This window comes from Budorcas taxicolor, chromosome 7 (assembly GCF_023091745.1).
Source record: "Budorcas taxicolor isolate Tak-1 chromosome 7, Takin1.1, whole genome shotgun sequence".
In the NCBI taxonomy this organism is placed as follows: domain Eukaryota; kingdom Metazoa; phylum Chordata; class Mammalia; order Artiodactyla; family Bovidae; genus Budorcas; species Budorcas taxicolor.
In genome coordinates this window covers 31,385,541-31,404,259 of record NC_068916.1, presented here as the reverse complement: position 1 = coordinate 31,404,259, position 18,719 = coordinate 31,385,541, and the positions used below count along the sequence as shown (strand labels likewise).

The 18,719-nt window shown below is 42.0% G+C and overlaps 2 protein-coding genes across 2 annotated transcripts in view; both read left to right on the top strand.

Annotated features, from left to right (window-relative positions):
- SNCAIP (synuclein alpha interacting protein) overlaps positions 1 to 18,719 on the top strand; it is a 163,537-nt gene that overhangs the window by 65,689 nt on the left and 79,129 nt on the right. The window contains exon 2 of the mRNA XM_052643684.1: positions 15,894 to 15,996. Within this exon, the coding sequence (XP_052499644.1) occupies positions 15,940 to 15,996 (57 nt within the window). The 5' untranslated portion in view covers positions 15,894 to 15,939. The remainder of the gene's footprint in view (positions 1 to 15,893; positions 15,997 to 18,719) is intronic.
- On the top strand, positions 3,733 to 4,704 carry LOC128051184 (uncharacterized). Its single transcript, XM_052643685.1, has one exon. It carries the CDS (start codon positions 3,733 to 3,735, stop codon positions 4,702 to 4,704), a length of 972 nt encoding a protein of 323 aa, XP_052499645.1.

Sequence of the window (18,719 nt, the reverse complement as noted above, 5' to 3'; positions counted from 1 at the left end):
GTCTCCATGCTTCAGTTTCCTTTCCTGTGAACTGGAGATTAAAAATGGATCTGGCCACAGGGAGTCTTCTGTTCTCTCGAGTGTTTTATTCTTGTGCTCATGACCACACAGTTCATCACATTGTATTATTCATGATTTATTTGTTATTAGTAAATAATCTATTTAAATTTATCTTAAATGATATATACGTGTGTATGTATATATATAATAGGTTTGAGTGTGTGTGTGCTGATTCGCTTCGGTTGTATCCAGTTCTTTGCGACCCCACGGGCTGTTGCCCACCAGGCTCCTCTGTCCACGGGATTCTCCGGGCAATAATACTGGAGTGGGTTGCCATGCCTTCTTCCAGGAAATCTGCCCAACTGCGGGATCGAACCCACATCTCTAATGTCTTCTGCTCTGGCAGGCAGGTGGGTTCTTTATCACTAGCACCACCTGGGAGGCCCCATACATGTTATATAAATAATATATATTAACATAGCCTTAAACTTCAGTGTGTTCTTACGACTAGACCGCACATTTCTTGAAGGCAGGGACAGTGGCCTCCATTTCTGTGCATCACCATTGGAGTCCATTGCTGACCTGGACACACAGTAGTTCTCGGTAGACAAGTGAGGCAGTCTTACAGAGGTGCCTCCTTAGCCATACTGTGCCATGGTTAACAAAAGCGTTATCCATCAGTCAAGACAACATTCACAAAAATCAGTTTTACTCCCCTTTTATTTTAATGTGTGCTATTTTTAATAGACACCCATCAAGATATATAAATAACCTTGAAGGGAAAAAATGACATTTATATTTTACACTTTTGCTGTGCTGCCAAGGAACATATTACATGTTTGCTAATCCTTTGAAAAACAAATGTTTATGTAAGCCTTTAGAGAAGGGGGTTTAAAAAACATTTTTACCCTTAGCCCTCGGCTCTAAGAGTATTTGCCATAAATTGTTACTATGTCAGCATATTTGAAAAATAGCATCACATAGACAATTTCTTAATTCCCTATCGCAAAATTAAATCTTAAGGTGGCTGTATGTTGTCTGCTATTTCGGGTTGTTTTTCAAGAATCTACAGGCTCACTCCAGGTGGTCATTGTGTCTCTGCTTAAATATGGTCAGGAATGGGGGCCTCGCTTCTGCTGGTATCAACCCTTTTCTCTTTCATGTAAGGCATCTTGAACTGGTGTACAGAATGTTTAAAGATCTTTATGATATTCAAAAGTGTAAATGCCCTTAATGTATGTTATTATTATTGAAGGAGAAGGGAGAAGACTGCTATCCAAAAAATCTACATGACTTGTGTATTATAAACCCAAGAAAACTCTTGCCAAGAGGTGCATATTATGGGCTCTATAGGTTGGGTGTACCAATTATAAATGATTAGGAAACTAGCAAGAACTGTCAACAGAAAACCCGCATTCTGACAGCACTGTGGAGAGGTGGTGGTGAAGAACCAGTGGTTTCAGAATCAGTCATACCTGACTTTGATTCCTGTATCTATTCCTTAGCAGCTTTGAGCAATTTGCTTTCCTCTCTGGTCTTTTACTTTCTCATTAGTGAAATAAGAATGATATTAAGGATTAAATGAGATCACATTTATAAAGCAGAACACCAAAACAGGGTTTGGCCCAAATTTATGTTAAATAAATGGTAACCAGTATGAGCAATATTATTGTGCTATTACTGTATTATTGTTAGTGTTTTTATAAATTCAGAGGTGCCTGTTTGACTGCAGTTGACACTGAGGTAATGGGTGTTTCTTAAGGAAGAAAAATGTGGTGTGGGGACTCTGAGTTGGCTACCTGTCTTAACAGCCAACTGGGGATAAGGAGTTTAATAGGAAGTGTCAGCCCCCAAGCTTACCTCCCTTGGGTGGAATTGTAAGGTCCAACTTTCCTACTTGTTAACACTGCTATAAACCACTTACACATACCCTTATTGAAAGGGTTCAGTTCAGTTCAGTCGCTCAGTCGTGTTTGACTCTTTGCAACCCCATGGACTGCAGCACGCCAGGCTTCCCTGTCCCTCACCAACTCCCGGAGCTTGCTCAAACTCAGGTCCATTGAATCAGTGATGCCATCCAACCATCTCATCCTCTGTCAACCCATTCTCCTCTTGCCTTCAATCTTTCCCAGCATCAAGGTCTTTTCTAATGAGTCAGTTCTTCGCATCAGGTGGCCAAAGTATTAGAGTTTCAGCTTCAGCATCAGTCCTTCCAGTGAACACCCAGGACTGATCTCCTTTAGGATGGACTGGTTGGATCTCCTTGCAGTCCAAGGATCTTCTCCAATACCACAGCTCAAAAGCATCTGTTTTTCAGTGCTCAGCTTTCTTTACAGTCCAACTCTCACATCCATATGTGACTACTGGAAAAAACATAGCTAATACTGATCTTATCGTTCTGTAGGTAAAATACCAGCTCATATCTTATCACTCTATTCTGTATTTTTTGGTCAGGCCAGTATTGTCCTAGTAAAACAATTCCTCCCCCACCAAAAGCCCTGAGTTGCAGTATTTGCTGATTTCCATGGTGTAAATATTTTCACGATACCCAGTTTCAACCTTCCAAGTGACTGCTCCATAGTCGCTGAGCAGAGTTGGGAAGACATGCGCACAGTTGCTCAAGTCAGTGCAACCTGGCTCCAGAGCACCGCTGGGCCAGAGGGAAGCGTGTGTTGCGACAGTACAAGATAGAATGATTGAAAATGAAATTTACAAGCATATAGAATAGAGGGAAAATAGTTTGTCCTGGGAATGACCAACAGAATTCATCCAGAAAGTGATTACTTGAGCAGCATGTTTCAGTGCTGTTTTTCTGTCCTTGCTCTGTACTCTGTAGTCATGCTGAGGGCAGAGATCTTTTCCTAGCTGCTTGTGCTCAATTGGGGTACAGAGGTGGAGGGCTGAGTGGTGGGTCTCCCTAATGACTTCTGAATATCAGATTATTTCTTTAACCAGTAGTTTAAAGATTTGGTCTTGGACATAGTGCCCATGTTTGTAAAGATGTCTCCCTTCCTCCCTTCCCTTCTCCCTTCCCTTCCCTTCTCCCCCTCTCCCTGTCTTCTTTATTCCCTTCCCTATGACCTCACAAGTATTTTCTATCATCTCTTTTGTAATCCTAACAACCCCCAAGAGATCATCAGAACAGGTAATAGTATTCCTGTTCTGCAAAAATGGTAGAGACATTAGAAAACTGCTATACTTCATAAATTTCTATCATGTTATTAATGTCATCAGTAATACATAATTTTGTTATTTGGAAACCTTCATTGTTACTCAAACACCCCCACTTCTTTAATATTTTTTGAGTGGAGAGGGTCATTTCAACCTCTGGCCACCTTTCCTTTGTTGTCACACAGTTCATTTTCTTCTCTCCCTCATGGTTGTTGAAAATTGTATCACACTGTGTCTAGGAAATTGCATTACAGTGCTATAAATACATTTCTGAGAACTTTTAATTAAGTGATGGTACCTAGAACTTTCTCATTATAGTTAAATCCCTAGAGATGAGAAAACACAATCCTCTTGAGAAGCCAGAGGCCCAGCACTGGAACAAACATAATTCTGTTACAAACCACCTCTGAACTATTAGAGTGACACCAGTTGAGGAGTGTGTCAAATAGTGGCTTAGAAAAACCCAGGTCTTCTTACTAAAGGCTTCTTAAAAGTTTTCCAAGTGCCTTATGACTCAAACTGAAGAAGAAGCCATCTGAGCTCACTGACTCGCCATTTACCATGAAGTCCTCTGTGGATGTGCTTGAAATCATCACTTGCATCCTTCTAATCCTTGTAAGCTTTGTTGGAAACCTGTGTTTATTTTATTCTACAAGGAAGTGTATGACTGGGCGTCTAGAGACATCCTTTCTTCTGATTTTCAGTCTTATATTTGTCCACCTCATTAAGAACCTGGTGGTGAATGTCATGAAAATTGTTTATTCTTCTGGTTGCACGTTGGATTCAGCTGGCTGCAAAGTTCTGCGTTTCACGGGAGCCCTGACGACATCCCTGGCCATCTGGTTCATGTTACACTTTGCATTGCTCTACCACCAGAAGCTGTACCAGACTGTCCACCCCTCGAGTGAGCCTCCAAACCCGGACCATCAGAAGCATTCCTTAAAGGTGGTTTCTGCACTTTGGGTGACAGGCATGGCAGTATACCTCCCAGTTTTACTCTATACTAGAAAATCAGAATACCTGAATGCAGAAAATGATACAGACCCTTTGTCAACAAGCAGGATTCACGTGGATTGCCTTACTGACTTTGGAAACAAGCAAGTAGAGTTTTTCTATGGGGAAGTGTTTTTGGTTCTGATTGATGTTCTTCCTTTAGCCACCTTAGTCTTTGTCTGTTTCTGGATGTCTTTTCTGCTTTCAGAGAGAAAGAAGATGGCATATGGTGACATCTGGATTGGAGATGATGATTCAGAAATTGAAATCCTTAGAGGGGCCAAGTTTAGTATTTTATTAATGTGGCTGATCACTCCACTTTGGATTTCTCATTTTATCTTAGTCTATTTCTTGAAAGGCTTGGCAGCCTGTGTCTTTTTTCCAGCTGTTCTCACAGCCCTCTCTTCAGGCTTCTCTGCGCTCAGTCCTTTCCTGCTTATGCTGGTGAACTACAGAATGAAGTTGGTGTCCTTCTGTGATGCCAAAGAGAAAAAGCCCACACCACAGCCTGCAAATGTTATTCTCTCTCCATATGCTTAATGGCAAAAAAACCTCTGTTTTAACTTTGGGGAGTCAGGCCAAACTTCCACAACACTCATCAACAGATAATTTCTGAAAGAAGGACTTCTCCTCAAAAAAAGACTTCTGAGGGAAACAGTGCAAGAAGAAGATATTTGAACCTGGAGTTATTATAAGTTGAAGAAAAATAGTCATCTCAACATTCGTGATTTCAGACAATACCACAGTTTTTAGTGTAGGACCCAGCAATGATCATAGTCTGGAAGTGAACTCAACAAACAATGTGTTAAGTATTTACTCTGTTTAAGATACTATGTTAAAAAGCAGCATATTGTAAAAACTGAGGATTACACTGCCTAGCTGAATTCCTTTAAAGGTACTTAACAGTAATCTTCTGTTTTCATCTTGTGTTTTTTCTTGACATGCTATGACATATCTAGAAGCAGATTCTGTTCATTTGCCTTCCCCTAGTTATCTTTAGTAAATTTGGCTAGAGAAAACCATTGGATGAAACAATCAGTGCTTGCTAAATCATATTCTTTCCATATGTACAGATGTGCAAATATTTGGTTACTACAGACATTTAACCCATTCTTCTTTCTTAATCACCTTAACATGCAGCTTTACTCCTCTTCAGAAAAAAAGAGATATTTATTTTAAGAGACTTTATTTCCTCATTTGGTTATTAAGTTGGTACATTTTGATTGGAAGAATTGACAAGTCTCCATAATAACCTATTTTTCTGAACTTGGATTTAATAAAAATAAGCACATTATAATTTAAAATACATGACCAAGATTTTATTTTTTACATTTATCCAGTGGCCATTTGGACTGCTTCAGATTCAATAAATAATAATTTTATATATCTTATGATGCATATATGTTGTATAAACATTGAATTTTAAGTTATTTTTTACTTGATTCTTGCATTTAATTTTCCTTCTTTATGAGTAGACTTAGGATTAATTGCATTATGGTTCTAGTGACTGGATGCCCCTAAGTTGGAGTTCTTGCTCTGAAAAGGCTCCTTCTGAAATTTTAAATCTGGATCTCATTAACAGGAGAAACGTAGAACATCTTTGTTGCTGTGAAGTGCTATGGAGAAAGGAATTTTTAAAGTAACCAAGGCCCAAATTTTGTAGGGTTTGGTAGGCCAATGTCTTGTCCCTTGTATAGGACTGAGAATTAAAATACACACACACAGAGACTTAAGACCTTCTGAGGTTTCTGGGTGGTCTTCATGGGAAATGCTTAGTTGAGTCCACTGAGGAAGTTTAATCAGAAGGGCACTATGCATGGATCCTATATAATGAAGTTAACATCTGTGGAGATGGGGGATGTAGGGAAGAGGTCACCATCTTTTAATTAAGTGCAGATGTAGCCAGGGCTGGGACCAGCCATTGATCTTAGGTAGTAGCTCTCAAATGTGGTTCTGGGACCAGCAGAATCGGTATCATCTGGGAACTTGTTAGACATGTAAATTCTCAGGCCCCAGTCCAGAGCTACAATTTGGGCAGTTGGACCCAGCAACTTGTTTTTAATAAGCCTTCTGGTTGATTCTCATGCAGGCTGAACTTTGAGAACCACTGGCCCAGAGTTACTCAGAAGTTTAATCCTCACAAGCAATTAGAAGTATGAGAACGAAGCCAAGATGACGGACACCTGATGCAGTCTTTAGTGCTCCTGTACACATTGCTGTTATGTCTATGGCTCTCTAAAACGGGAATCAGGATTGTCATCCGTGTTGTGTACATTGTCAATAATAATTACCAAACAAATCCACTGTAAAAATCAAGCAATCTTTGCAGAATCAAGAGGAAAGCATGACCACTTCAGGTGTGCCAAAAATCTGGAACTTGGATTTGGAGAGTTTCTGGTACATAACTGAGTAATGGCTCTAGTTCCATAGTTTCTTTCCAGAAGTCAGTGCAAGGCATGGCTGGCGGACACCCAGGCTGAGCTTCCCAGTGCTGGAAATGTTTCCTTTTCCTCCTCAGACATTTTCTTTTGGTTTGGGCCTCATTAGGTCATAGTTTCGTCCTTGTGGAATTGATGTTTTCATCTACAACAGAGAGTAAATCTTATTCTCACTGAATGAACCACATTGCAGTTCACTTTTTAAAATTATGTTCACTTTAACTCTCTGACTCTCGCTCTCTTTTCTCCCTTAACCTCCACATTTCATCTACACTCCTGGTAGGATCAGGATGATAGATGAAATAGGGTAGAAAAGAAGTTAAACAAAGGTTGTCATGGCGGCACCTTGGAGAGGGCTCAGAGTTGGTCAGGACCATCCTGAAGTCTTGGTTTGGGCCTCACAGAATCTCTGACCTAGAAGGTCATCTGTCCCTTCTTTCAATGCAAGATTCTCATCTTTCTCTCTCAGAAAATCCCTCCAAACCTCTGAATGAACAGTTTCTTGCTAGGGTGGTTGTGATCTTATTAAGGAGCCCATTCCATTTATGCCCTTTCCAAACACCATTAGTAAGAAGTATTTACTGAGACTGGAATCCCTGAAACTTCCTTCAAGAAGTTCCTTACCCTTGAAGGCAAATCCTCCTCTTACCTGATGGCTTTCTGGGTTCTTAGAGAGAGAGGAGTGTTTTTCTCTTCTCCCCGTTAGACATTTCTTTAGCCATGCCATGTAAGGTAGAGCTTGCCAGCCACTGGCTGTCTTGACTTCCTCACTCTGTATATTCCAGTTTGCCTCTGGCTTCTTAAGTAGTGGCAGCCAGCACTGAACACAATATATATTCTCTTGTATTTACATATGTTTATATTTTTTCTACATTCTTTTTGTCTTCTTTTGTGTAGATACTGTGAGCATGGGTTCTTCCCTTCCTCTTCCAAAAAGAATTTTAAATATTAAACTCACTTTAAATCTGTCTGCCCCCCCCCCCCACCCCCCGGCACGCACACACACACAAATACAAATTTAAAAGTACCATTGCATTAGGGCTTAAAAATGAAGGTCCTTTCAGGCTCTAAAATTTTGCTATAAGTTAGTTCATTCTCAGCATCAGATTTTAAAAATAATGAAATACCCCAAAATCATTTGCAAGAATTTTAAACTATAGGCTAGGGCTCAAAACTACAATAAGACCATATTTTAAATCAAATATACTTCATTTTCTTTTTTTAAAACTACAAAGAAACACAGCCTATACAGTGGTGATTTGCTTGTCTTTCCAATAAGACATAAGGAAAGACGGTCATAATCAAATTTTCTTTGAAGATGAGCTTGAGGTTTTAAACCAACTGGCTATGGAATATAATGCTTTATAGGCCAGTTCAGGGCCTATGGTATGTTAGGTACACAAAGGTCTATATACTTTGCTTTAAAGATGATCATGCCTACCATTCTCTTTAGACTCTACTGGAGAGAGGAAAGAGCAATTTATTTGGAGTTACAGTTCTTGCATACCCAAAGCAGTACAGCTCAGAACTGAGGATGCCTATGGAATTCTGGCCCACATGGTTCAGAGACACAGTCATGTTTTAGGACAGTCTAAGATGCAAATCACTGCAGGTGGTGACTGCAGCCATGAAACTAAAAGATGCTTACTACTTGGAAGGAAAGTTATGACCAACCTAGAGAGCATATTAAAAAGCAGAGACATTAATTGCCAACAAAGGTCCATCTAGTCAAGGTTATGGTTTTTCCATTAGTCATGTATGGATGTGAGAGTTGGACTATAAAGAAAGCTGGGTGCTGAAGAATTGATGCTTTTGAAGTGTGGTGTTGAAGACTCTTGAGAGTCCCTTGGTTGGACTGCAAGGAGATCCAACCAGCCCATCCTAAAGGAAATCAGTCCTGAATATTCACTGGAAGGACTCATGTTGAAGCTGAAACTCCAGTACTTTGGCCTTCTGATGCAAAGAACTGACTCATTTGAAAAGACCCTGATGCTGGGAAAGACTGAAGGCTGGAGTAGAAGAGGACGACAGAGGATGAGATGGTTGGATGGCATCACCAACTCAATGGACATGAGTTTGAGTAAACTCTGGCAGTTGGTGATGGACAGGGAGGCCTGGTGTGCTGCAGTCCATGGGGTCGCAAAGAGTCAGACACGACTGGGCAACTGAACTGAACTGAACTGAAGATGCAGGTCAGAAGAGCTGTGGGCTTGATCCCGGGAAGTGGTTTGTCTGAGCTTTCTTGGTCCCTGTCTATGTAGGAGTACATCACCTTGGCCAAAACATTCCTGAGCTTTACCATCTTTAAAATTGGAAGGATATGATTGCAAATTGTGATACACACCCTCTCCATCCCTCATGGACTTGTAATAAAGTCAGATAAAATATATTGAAATTTAAAAAAAAGCTATTGAAGGTGTTTTGAAAAAGTAAAATGTCTGATACAAGTGAAGTGTTATTGGGTTGACCAAAAGTTTGTTAGTTTTTCTGTACAGCCTTGCAGCTAACCCCATACTTTACCCCTGCAGTTCGGGTAAGCTGAAATAAGAGAGAAAAAGCAAACTTACCACCAGAAGCCCTGGCTGCATGTGAGGCAGCCACAGCACCTCTCTGAGCCTTGGTTTCCTTTGTTGCATGAAGGAGATTGTAAGATATTTGTCTCCTATGACTTTGGTGAACTGTGAGTGAGAGGGTATTTGTAAGAGCACCCAGACCTACCACTGGTATAAAGTTTGACTTCATAAATCCTTGTGGTTGTTCAAACTGGAAATGCAGCTCCCCTTTCCTGGAGCTGGAGCGGGCTCAATACATTACATTAAAGCCTCCTGTTTGATAGCAAATGCTCGCTTGTACTTTCTCCAGACATACCAGAGAACCTGTTACTCCAGCACGCGCTCTGTTTTTACTCTGACTTTGGAAATATTCTCCTGCCGACTGTGCTTATCAACCCACCCCAGCTATCACCCTTCAAGACCCATTTTTTGAAGCAAAAACAGCAGCAGGTGTTAAATCTGTGTTAGCCATCTTTCTGGAAATCCTGCTTCAGGATTCTTCTCACCCCCAGGCCTGCCCCCTGTACAGCAGCTCTACCCAGAATGTTTCCTCCTGCCCCATATCGACTCACTCACCATTTGTGCCCTTACATTCTTCAGCTGTCAGCTTAGACCTCACCTCTACCGCACACACTTCCCTCATCTACAAGGTCTCAGGTGACTCAGGCTCCTGTGTACTTTTTTTTTTTAAACACCAAAAACATTTTGTATTGGGGTTTAGCCAATTAACAATGTTGTGGTAGTTTCAGGTGAACAGTGAAGGGACTCAGCCATACGTATACATGTGTCCATTCTCCCCCAAACCCCCCTTCCCATCCAGGCTGGCACTTAACATTGAGCAGAGTTCCCTGTGCTCTGCAGCAGGCCCTTGTTGGTTATCCATTTTAAATATAGCAGTGTGTACACGACCTTCACAAAGTCCTTATCGATCCCTTCCCCGTACCGTCCCGGTAACCATGAGTTTGTTTTCTAAGTCTGTGAGTCTCTTTCTGTTTCGTTTAAGTATGTTCATTTGTATCATTTCTATTTAGACCTCAAATATAAGGGGTGTCATGTGATATTTCTCCTTCTCTGTCTGACTTACTTCACTCAGTAGGACACTCTCTAGTTCTGTGTTGCTGCAAATGCCCAGTGCTGTGTATTTATGTGTCCCAGCAAGGACCACAGTATATGGTAATTGCCTTTTTTTCCCACTGTCTCCCCGCATACTGGCCCGGAGAGTAGTGTTGGTCTAACCTAACGTGTTCTCTCAGGAACATGCCGAAAATGAAGACAAGGATGAGATCTACACAGCTTGTGCTTCCCTCCCCTTTCTCCTGATGTGTACTTCTTGGCTCTCCTTCAGTTACCTCTTTCCAGTAGAAATCTCTTGCCTCTATCATCTTTCTGCTTCAATACTAGGCATTCAGTGACTGCCATGCCTCTGGCCACTGTTGAATCAAAGAGTGAGAGAAACTGAATCCAACATTTGGAATGAGTTGCCTCCCTGCCAGCCAATCTACTGAGCCAACTGGGGACGACATTTCATATATTCTGCTTTTTTCCACCCCAGCTTTCCAGTATGCAGTTTGTGATTTTTTTTTTTTTTTGAACTCTTGTTATATGAAGGAAAGAAAGTTCAATATCTATGCCTAGGCTTTTAAACTGAAAATGTATCCCAGTACGAATTTGGCTGTGTGCGTCAGGGTGTAGGCAAGTGTGGTGTTTTCCCAAGTTATTGGTGAATTAAAGACTAAAGAAAGAAGCTGTAATGCAAATCAACCAAGGTTACCTCATCACCAAATGTACCCTGCTCATTTATTTTGACAAGCCCAAGTTAACTTTTAATTACCAGGCCTCCTAGTACACTGGTAAAATGTAGCAATAGTGACTTTGGCAGAAGAGGAGAAATCTGTGTAACATGAGCCTTCAGAATGAGTCCATGCTGACTCCTTGTAAAATGGAGTGAGGCAATTCATTTTAAGAAGAATTTCAGTAGAGCAGTTTATGTGATCTGTGACTATAGTCGCAAATCAGCGAGCCTTTTATGAGCCAAGCACACCAGAATGTATACATTAAATGAGGGTAGTTCCTCAAAGAAATTTTGTCGGCCACTCTAAGCCATTCATTACCCAACACATTTTGTAAGTCTTCATTTGGAACTATTTTCAGAGTCAGTTTTCAACTCACTATAAAAAAAAATGGAAAATGTCACTTGGAAGTCCTAATACTGGAGAGGGCAGGCTATTTTTTAAATTGATGCCTACTTTTTATTATTCAGTTGGACTCTTAGTTACTTGGAGCTCTTTCCTAAATTGAATCTTCCCTTGAAGGAAGCAGTCGGGCCATCACTGAGGTCCCCCATGAGAAGGTGACATGGCGTTGATAGACCTATTAGGGCCAGAGCCCCTGCTGTACATTTTAATAGGCACTGGAGGGACTTCTGTTCTTGGCAGTTTATCAAAACTCTGTGCAAGGAGGGAAAATCCTACAGATGTGCACAGTTGATGCTCATTACTGTCCTTCTTTATTCTCTTCCCCTCTAACTGGCATCAGTTTGGAGTTTGGGTAAAGCTTCTCTGGTGCCTTGGACACATCAAGAGAAAGGGTGCACCATGTCACCAATAGCTTCTACATGGCATGTGGGTCCCAGCCACCCAGTCGTGTGTCCCCACATCCTAATATTGGTTTTCCTTCCCTCGCTGTAATTTTTCCCACCCAAAGCAGTAGACTTAAGCCGTTGGAAAATGTTTCCTTTCCCTTTCTCTGCTTTCCCACTCCTGGCCACTCTCCACCTACACTTTTCCACCTGCCGTCAAAAGAAAGCTGAAACACGCGACACGCGTGCCTCAGGGCATAACAGATTAAAACTTGCCCACGTCAGTGAAGAGAGAAGCCCAACTGACCCAGAAATGGAAGGATTTCAACCAGTCCACAGTATCTGAGGGTAGACAGGTCTTGTAAGAAGTGTGCTTGAGGGGAAGCAAGTGGGCAAAAGAGGAGAGAAGGAACCTGGGATTGCAGCTTGTAGGCTCAGGGCTGATGGGGTAAGGGTGCCGTGCAAATTTATAAATGACTGGGCTCTGAGATCCCGGAGGGGTCCAGGGCCAACTATGATGTATAGCAATAAAAATCTCATGTAAAGGCTTTTCAGCTGGACTGCCCTTTCTGGGGAGGCTGAAAAATATTTTCCACTGAGGTGTCTGTCAACCCACTCTCGTCTGCCTGGAGCCGCTTGGCCCTCTTGGGTCCAAGCTGGCAGGCTGGCCACGCAGAGGATGGTCCTGGTCTCTTTTCTGGACTTGTCCTTGGCATAACTTCTGCCCTTCCCTCTAGTCACAGTAGTGAAGTGGCACCGTGTAACTGCACAATGCCAGTGACCACAAGGCAAAGATGTCTTCTTCCTCCGGTTGTAAAATGAAAGAAATGTAATCCCCGCCTCCTAACATTTTATTGTGTTGGTGAAGCTTTCCTTTCTTTAATACTAAGAGATGACATGGAGGCTGTGGAAAAGCACATATTGTAACATGCTAGTAGTTTATTTGTGAGAAATTGTGTTTTACTGCTGTTGTGGTATGAGAATTCAAAACAATCGTAGAATACAGTTTCAACCTTAGAATACAAATGAAGGAAATATCATTTGACGGGAGGCACCAATAAGAAAAGCAGGGAGGATGGCACTTAAGGTTTAATCCTAGATTCCTCTGAAGGGTCAAAGGTTGAAATGCCCCCAAGGCCAGGCAGGATGTGTGGATGAGCAGAACTGATGGGGGTTGAGGGGGGAGCTGAGGAGCACACGTTCCCTAGACAGGGCAGCGGCAGCTCAGCTCCAGCCGATTATTTATTGTGGGGAACACAGACCTGTGCTGCCAGAGCTTCAGATATTTTTTAAGTGAAGCCAGAAATCCAGAGTTTTATGTGAAATCACCAAAGATCTACAAGCTGGCAACAGAGTCTATTTTTTAGAAACACTGCTGGGGCCAAACACATCACATCTGTGGGCCAGACCTGGCTCCTGGGCCTCGGGCGTGCCCTCTGTGGCTGTTCATCCCATCAGAGCCCGTGGGGCTGTCAGAAAAGGGGGGCTCGCTGGCTTCCGCTGTGGCTGGTGCGGGGGTGGGGGGTGGGGGAGGTGAGATGGTGCCCAAAGAGCACAAGAGGAAAGCACATCCCCAGCCCAGCTCAGCTTCCTTACTGTGTTGGATTAGTTGCAGCGGCTGCTCTAAACCTGACTCTGTTCCCATCACATCCCTAATTCCTCAGAAGGGAGTGCTTGAGGGTCCTGTGTGCTCCATGGAAGGGCAGATGGGGAAGGAAGAGACGATGTAATGACCACTGAGACAACTGTGGGCTCACTCACCCTCAGCGGAAAGATGGACTTGATGCTGGGAATGTGACCCAGATTTGGTGAACCACAGGGATTTCTCTACCTTATAAATGAGGATGCAATAATTCCAGAGTGGCCCCTTGAAAGAAAGAAGCACTGGGACTAGACAGAAAGAATTGTGTTGTAGATGGCATTAGGTGTGTTAAAGGAGATGGCTGCATGTGTGGGTCCATTGGGAAGCAAAGAAGAATACTATATGCCTTGGACCACTTAATCTGAGGTGGGACCATTCAACCTACTGACATAAATATGGCCTTCATGTAATGGGCTGGAACTGTTGTAACACTTATGTTCCAGTCTGTTAGAATAAAGAATCTCACTGTCAACCTCCAAGACCAAATATAAAGATTTTCTCATTGTCATGATTTATATTTTCCGCTAGATATGTTCCATTAGAATGTCTGTGCTCAAATGCAAATTGTTCTTCATAATGTCAATAACACCTCAAACCAAGACTCAGTGGCTGTTAACTTTAGTTAAGATGTGATCATGTGCATTTTGTATTTAGTTTGTTATATTCATGTATTGAAAGATCCACTTGTTCCCCAGCTTTGACTCACGCTTTTCTACTTCATCTCATGTTTCCATGCTTCTGGTGATACTGTGTGTGTCTGTACCCCATCCTAACACCCAGAATCATCATTGTGTTCACCAAAGCCTTGGGAGTAGAGTCTATACATCAACAGTTCACTGTGGAGTACAGATTTAGTGAAAAGAAGTTGAATTGAAAGATCTGTTAGTTGACAAGCTGGAATCCCAAGTCTGGATTGTCTCAGAATCCACCAGAATGGAAGAGAAAGTTATTTTGAGTAATTTGCAAGTATGAGTGTGCATGTTTTTCTCTGAAAACCTTTTTGAGGCTTAAAGGAAAAGTGATACATTTTTGTACCAAGCAATTTGCTTACAAACCAATTTTTAGATTTCTACAAATAATAAAATTGAATTCAGGCATCAAATACACATTGATTTTCTTTTTATCTTACACCTTCTGTGATTTCAGAAGAACTTTTAATATATATTCTAAATGGATAATCACATTTATACATGGTAATGCATCCTAATCCTTTCTTAGATCAACTCTGTGTCCATATAAATTAAATATATATAAAAATGGTGTGTTCATGTGCAAAGGGAAGAAAAGGAAAATTGAGTCAAGTGATGGATTTGAGGTATGGAACGAAGAGTGATTTTCTCTCTTTTGCTGCAACTATGCTATTTTTATAGATTTTTTTTTTAAAGAAAACCTCAAAATGAGAAATCAGTGCCTTCAGAGTCAGCATTTTCCTTTAAAAACTAGATATTTTTACAATCTTGATCTTATACTGATAAGTTCATTCTCATCAACCTAGATTTATTTTCATTTTCCAATAATGTATTCCTTACTGTTTGGCAAGTTACCCCTTCATTAGAGATCTGAAAGAGGAGAAAATAAATTATTTAAGATTCTCAAGTCTGAGTGCATAAGACAGTTTTTGTAACAAGCAAAAAAGTTGCAGAAAATGGAATCTTGTCCAGCATCTCAGAGTTCGCTCTGCAGAAGAGAGCTGCCCAGCAAGGCACCGGCAGGAGATCTTTGTTCCTATTCCTGATGTCTGCAGGTGCCACTGCCACTGCCGATGGTGGCGGTGAGAAGTGATGGGGAAGTGCACTGGGAGGTGATGTGTCTTCCTTGACAGGTTTAAAGAGCTGCTGCGGGCTGCCCAGAGGCAAGTCCTGCCCGAGGACGCTCCGGCCTCTGTGTCAGGTCCGTCTGGCTCTGGCAGGCAGAGCTGTTAGAGGCAGGGGGCGATGCAGTAACTCTTTGGTTTAAATCTGTGTTTAGATCCTTTTTTTTTTGAGGGGTGAACTGGAGGTTGCCCTACAAATTCTGAAATATTCATTATTGTTGGCTAGTTAGTATCTGCCTTGTCCTTGTGTTATTACCGTGGAGAGGCTGAACTCATTACTCCAGGCCCAGGATCCGAGGATACGCCCACATAAACATTTGAATAGGGTTGTCCTCAGAATTCGAGCTTTGCTCCCCATCCTCAAAGCCCATACATTCCCCCATGGTGTAGTGTTAGATGTGGGCTGGATCCGCCTTAATCACAGGGGAAGAGTCTGACCTGAGCTATTACTCTGGCAAAGGCAAACAGGCACAAATGAAATACAGTGAAGGACCCATGGCTACCCACTGGGGACCCTCCTGGGGAGCCTGGAGGAGCTGTGCTTACAGAGAGCCAGACTGGGGACATTGGAAGCCAGCGGGAAAGTGTGCTCAAAGGCAGCCCTTGTACCGGTTACCTTTCTCATTTTGTTTGTCTAAATAAAATGGTTTCTGGTTATAAAGCAGCTAACCTTTTTGCTTTTCTCTTGTGCTTCGTTCTTGTCCAGGACTTTATAAGTAGCTGATGTTACTCAAAATGTGCAAAGAAGAATAATGGAAGCCCCTGAATACCTTGATTTGGATGAAATTGACTTCAGTGATGACATCTCTGTAAGTATTGCTCCTTGCAAACAGTGCTTTCAGGAAATTCTGCCTTAACCTATATGGGCTCCTTTCTCTGTTGTAGTCTGTATATTCTAAGCTCTTCCTACCACATTTAGAAACTGACAACAGAAATCCTGCTGTGGCAGACAAAGTGTGGTTTGGGGGCCTTCCTGACCAGGAAGTGAATGATTCCCACTTCATTTTGTGTGAGCTTGGATGAGAAAGCATGTAACCTCACTGGGCTTCCCCTTCCTAATCTGTTTCTTTCTTGTCACAGTTATTCATTGGGTAAATGTAATTAACCCAATTGGTGTAGATGTCCATAATGTACATAATTCGTCCCTTTTATATGCCTGGCTGTGCCACAGCCTGCATGCACTAACATTCACAAGGACACAGACTGAAGGATGGTCAAGTTATTAGTCTTTGAACAATAAGATCTTTCAGTCACTGGAGCTTTCAAAACATGGGTTGGACACTTGTTGGGAAAGAGTCATGTATTGCTAAGGACAGGACAGGCTGACCTCTGAGGCCCTGATTCATCCTGTAGCACTGCGGACTGATGACCTTCTTAGTGTCCTCTGCACTCACGAACTTCCTGCCACTTCCAGTCTGACTCCTGGCTGCGTGAGTGGATGGTCTGCCTGCTTGCTCAGAGCTTCTTGTGACTCACCTTGGGCCACACGGTCTATTCTGCCAGAGTCTGGACAGCAATGTTAGCTTCTCACACCCTCGCCCAGCTGGACTGACTCTCAGAGTGTGTGACGAGAGGGTGGCTTTTCTGAACAAGTTATGTGCCTTTTCTTCCCAGGGCTGACACGGACCTGCTTTCTGACCTTACTCTCCACTGATGTCTTGGTTTTGGTCACCAGTGGCAACTGTCTCAGAAACACAGGCTTTCACATGCCTCTGGCAGCAGTGTTATTCTTCTACTTTACTCCTTCCCTTAAGTGAAATGTGCATACTTTATGTAAGAATTGGATTCCTGGGGTGCGTTTGATGAATCACCCATTTTATTCAGCCGTGGGTGAATCTGCCTACCTTTTCGTAGATGTGAATTCAGCCTTTCCCTCTTTGAGCTTTCAGACGATTATTAGTCCTCATTAGGATGGATGTGAATGGTATCCCTCTCCCTTTTTAAATCACTATGCATGCATGCTCAGTCACTTAGTCGTGCCCAACTCTTTGCAACCCCATCAACTATGGCCTACCAGGCTCCTCTGTCCATGGGATTTCCCGGGCAAGAATACTGGAATGGGCTGCTATTTCCTCCTCCAGGGGATCTCCTGACTCAGGGATGGAACCCACATCTGTGGAGTCTTTACCACTGAGCCACCTGGGAAGCCCCATAATTAAGGTGGATCACAGCCTGGTTCTTTTAAAACCACTCTGCTCCAGGTATTTTTGAGTTGAATGGGGAAAAGCAAGGAAAGTGAATGATGTTGTGGGTGGTGGGGGTAAGGTAGAAAGTGTTTCAGAAAGGGACACGTGTTATGATTATCAGTTCAGGGTGGCGCATAGGCTTTGAAGGCACCAGTGTGGGCTGCAGCCTCGTCCTGATCTTTGCTGGCTGTAGCACGGTAACTTTGCCTTGCTGAGATACCCACCTCATTTTTAAGATTGTTTCGAGGATTCAGTGAAATACTAATAACGGAAAGCACTTATCTTGGCACACGGTTAGTTGCTCTTAAAAATGGTAGCTTTTGTTATTATTTCAATGAATGCTACAATAATATTTATATGACCAATGGTGAAGAAAGAACTCCAGGGAAAAGACCAGGCATCATGTCAAGACTTTAAAAAAAAATACAATAGAGCAGTTGTGTTTATAGAAGAGTCATCTGGCAGCAGCCCATAATTTTGATGAATTAGGAATCTCCACTTGAAAGATAATAAAATATGTTAAGCAATAACTGAAGCTGTTTCGCGAATTAGGATTCAGAATTATGCAATAGTTGAGCTTCTATAGCCTGACCACTCTGAAACATAAGTAAAGATCTCCATCTGTGATTGTGTAACTGCACTCAAACTCACCCCCTTTAGATATATTCCTATTGTTTGGATCTTAAACCTACATTTAAACTGAAACCAGAAGGGAAAAAATGAAATTGCATAGACGTGGTAAACTAATGATAATTGTTAACATTGAGCACTTCCCAGGGGATAGGCATTATCTTGTTTAATACTCACAATAATTCTCTGAAGAAGGGAAAATTATTATTTTCCTTTTATAGATGAGGAAACTGAGGTGGGAGATGTTGTTTAACTTGCCCAGTGTCACCCACTGAATTAGGAGCACTGTCTTTGGAATATCTGCTTTTAGCCCCAGTACTTGGGGCAACTTTACCCTTCCCCCAGGGGACATTTAACAATACCTGGAGATGTGTTTGATTGTCATAACTGGGGAGGTATAACTGGCATTTGGTGGGTAGAGACCAGGGATGGATTTAAACATCCTGCAACGTCTAGGAAAATACCCTACTGGAAAGAATTATCTAGCCTGAGATGCTGGCAGTACCAAGGATGAACAATCCTGGTCTATTTCAATCCACTTAAAACTAAAGAAACTCTACTCTAACTGGCATCCTCTGTAACATGGTAGATTATTTTATAGTTGTTCCATCTCATCCAGGTTTAAGACCTTAAACATGTCAGAATATATTAGACTATATAATGTCTTCATGGGAAAAGAAGTGGACATAGCCTCTAAAATATTGAAATGATTGTTC

Bases quoted from the DNA above. Each gene is read 5' to 3' on its own strand.
- LOC128051184 (XM_052643685.1), top strand. From the start codon at position 3,733: ATGAAGTCCTCTGTGGATGTGCTTGAAATCATCACTTGCATCCTTCTA.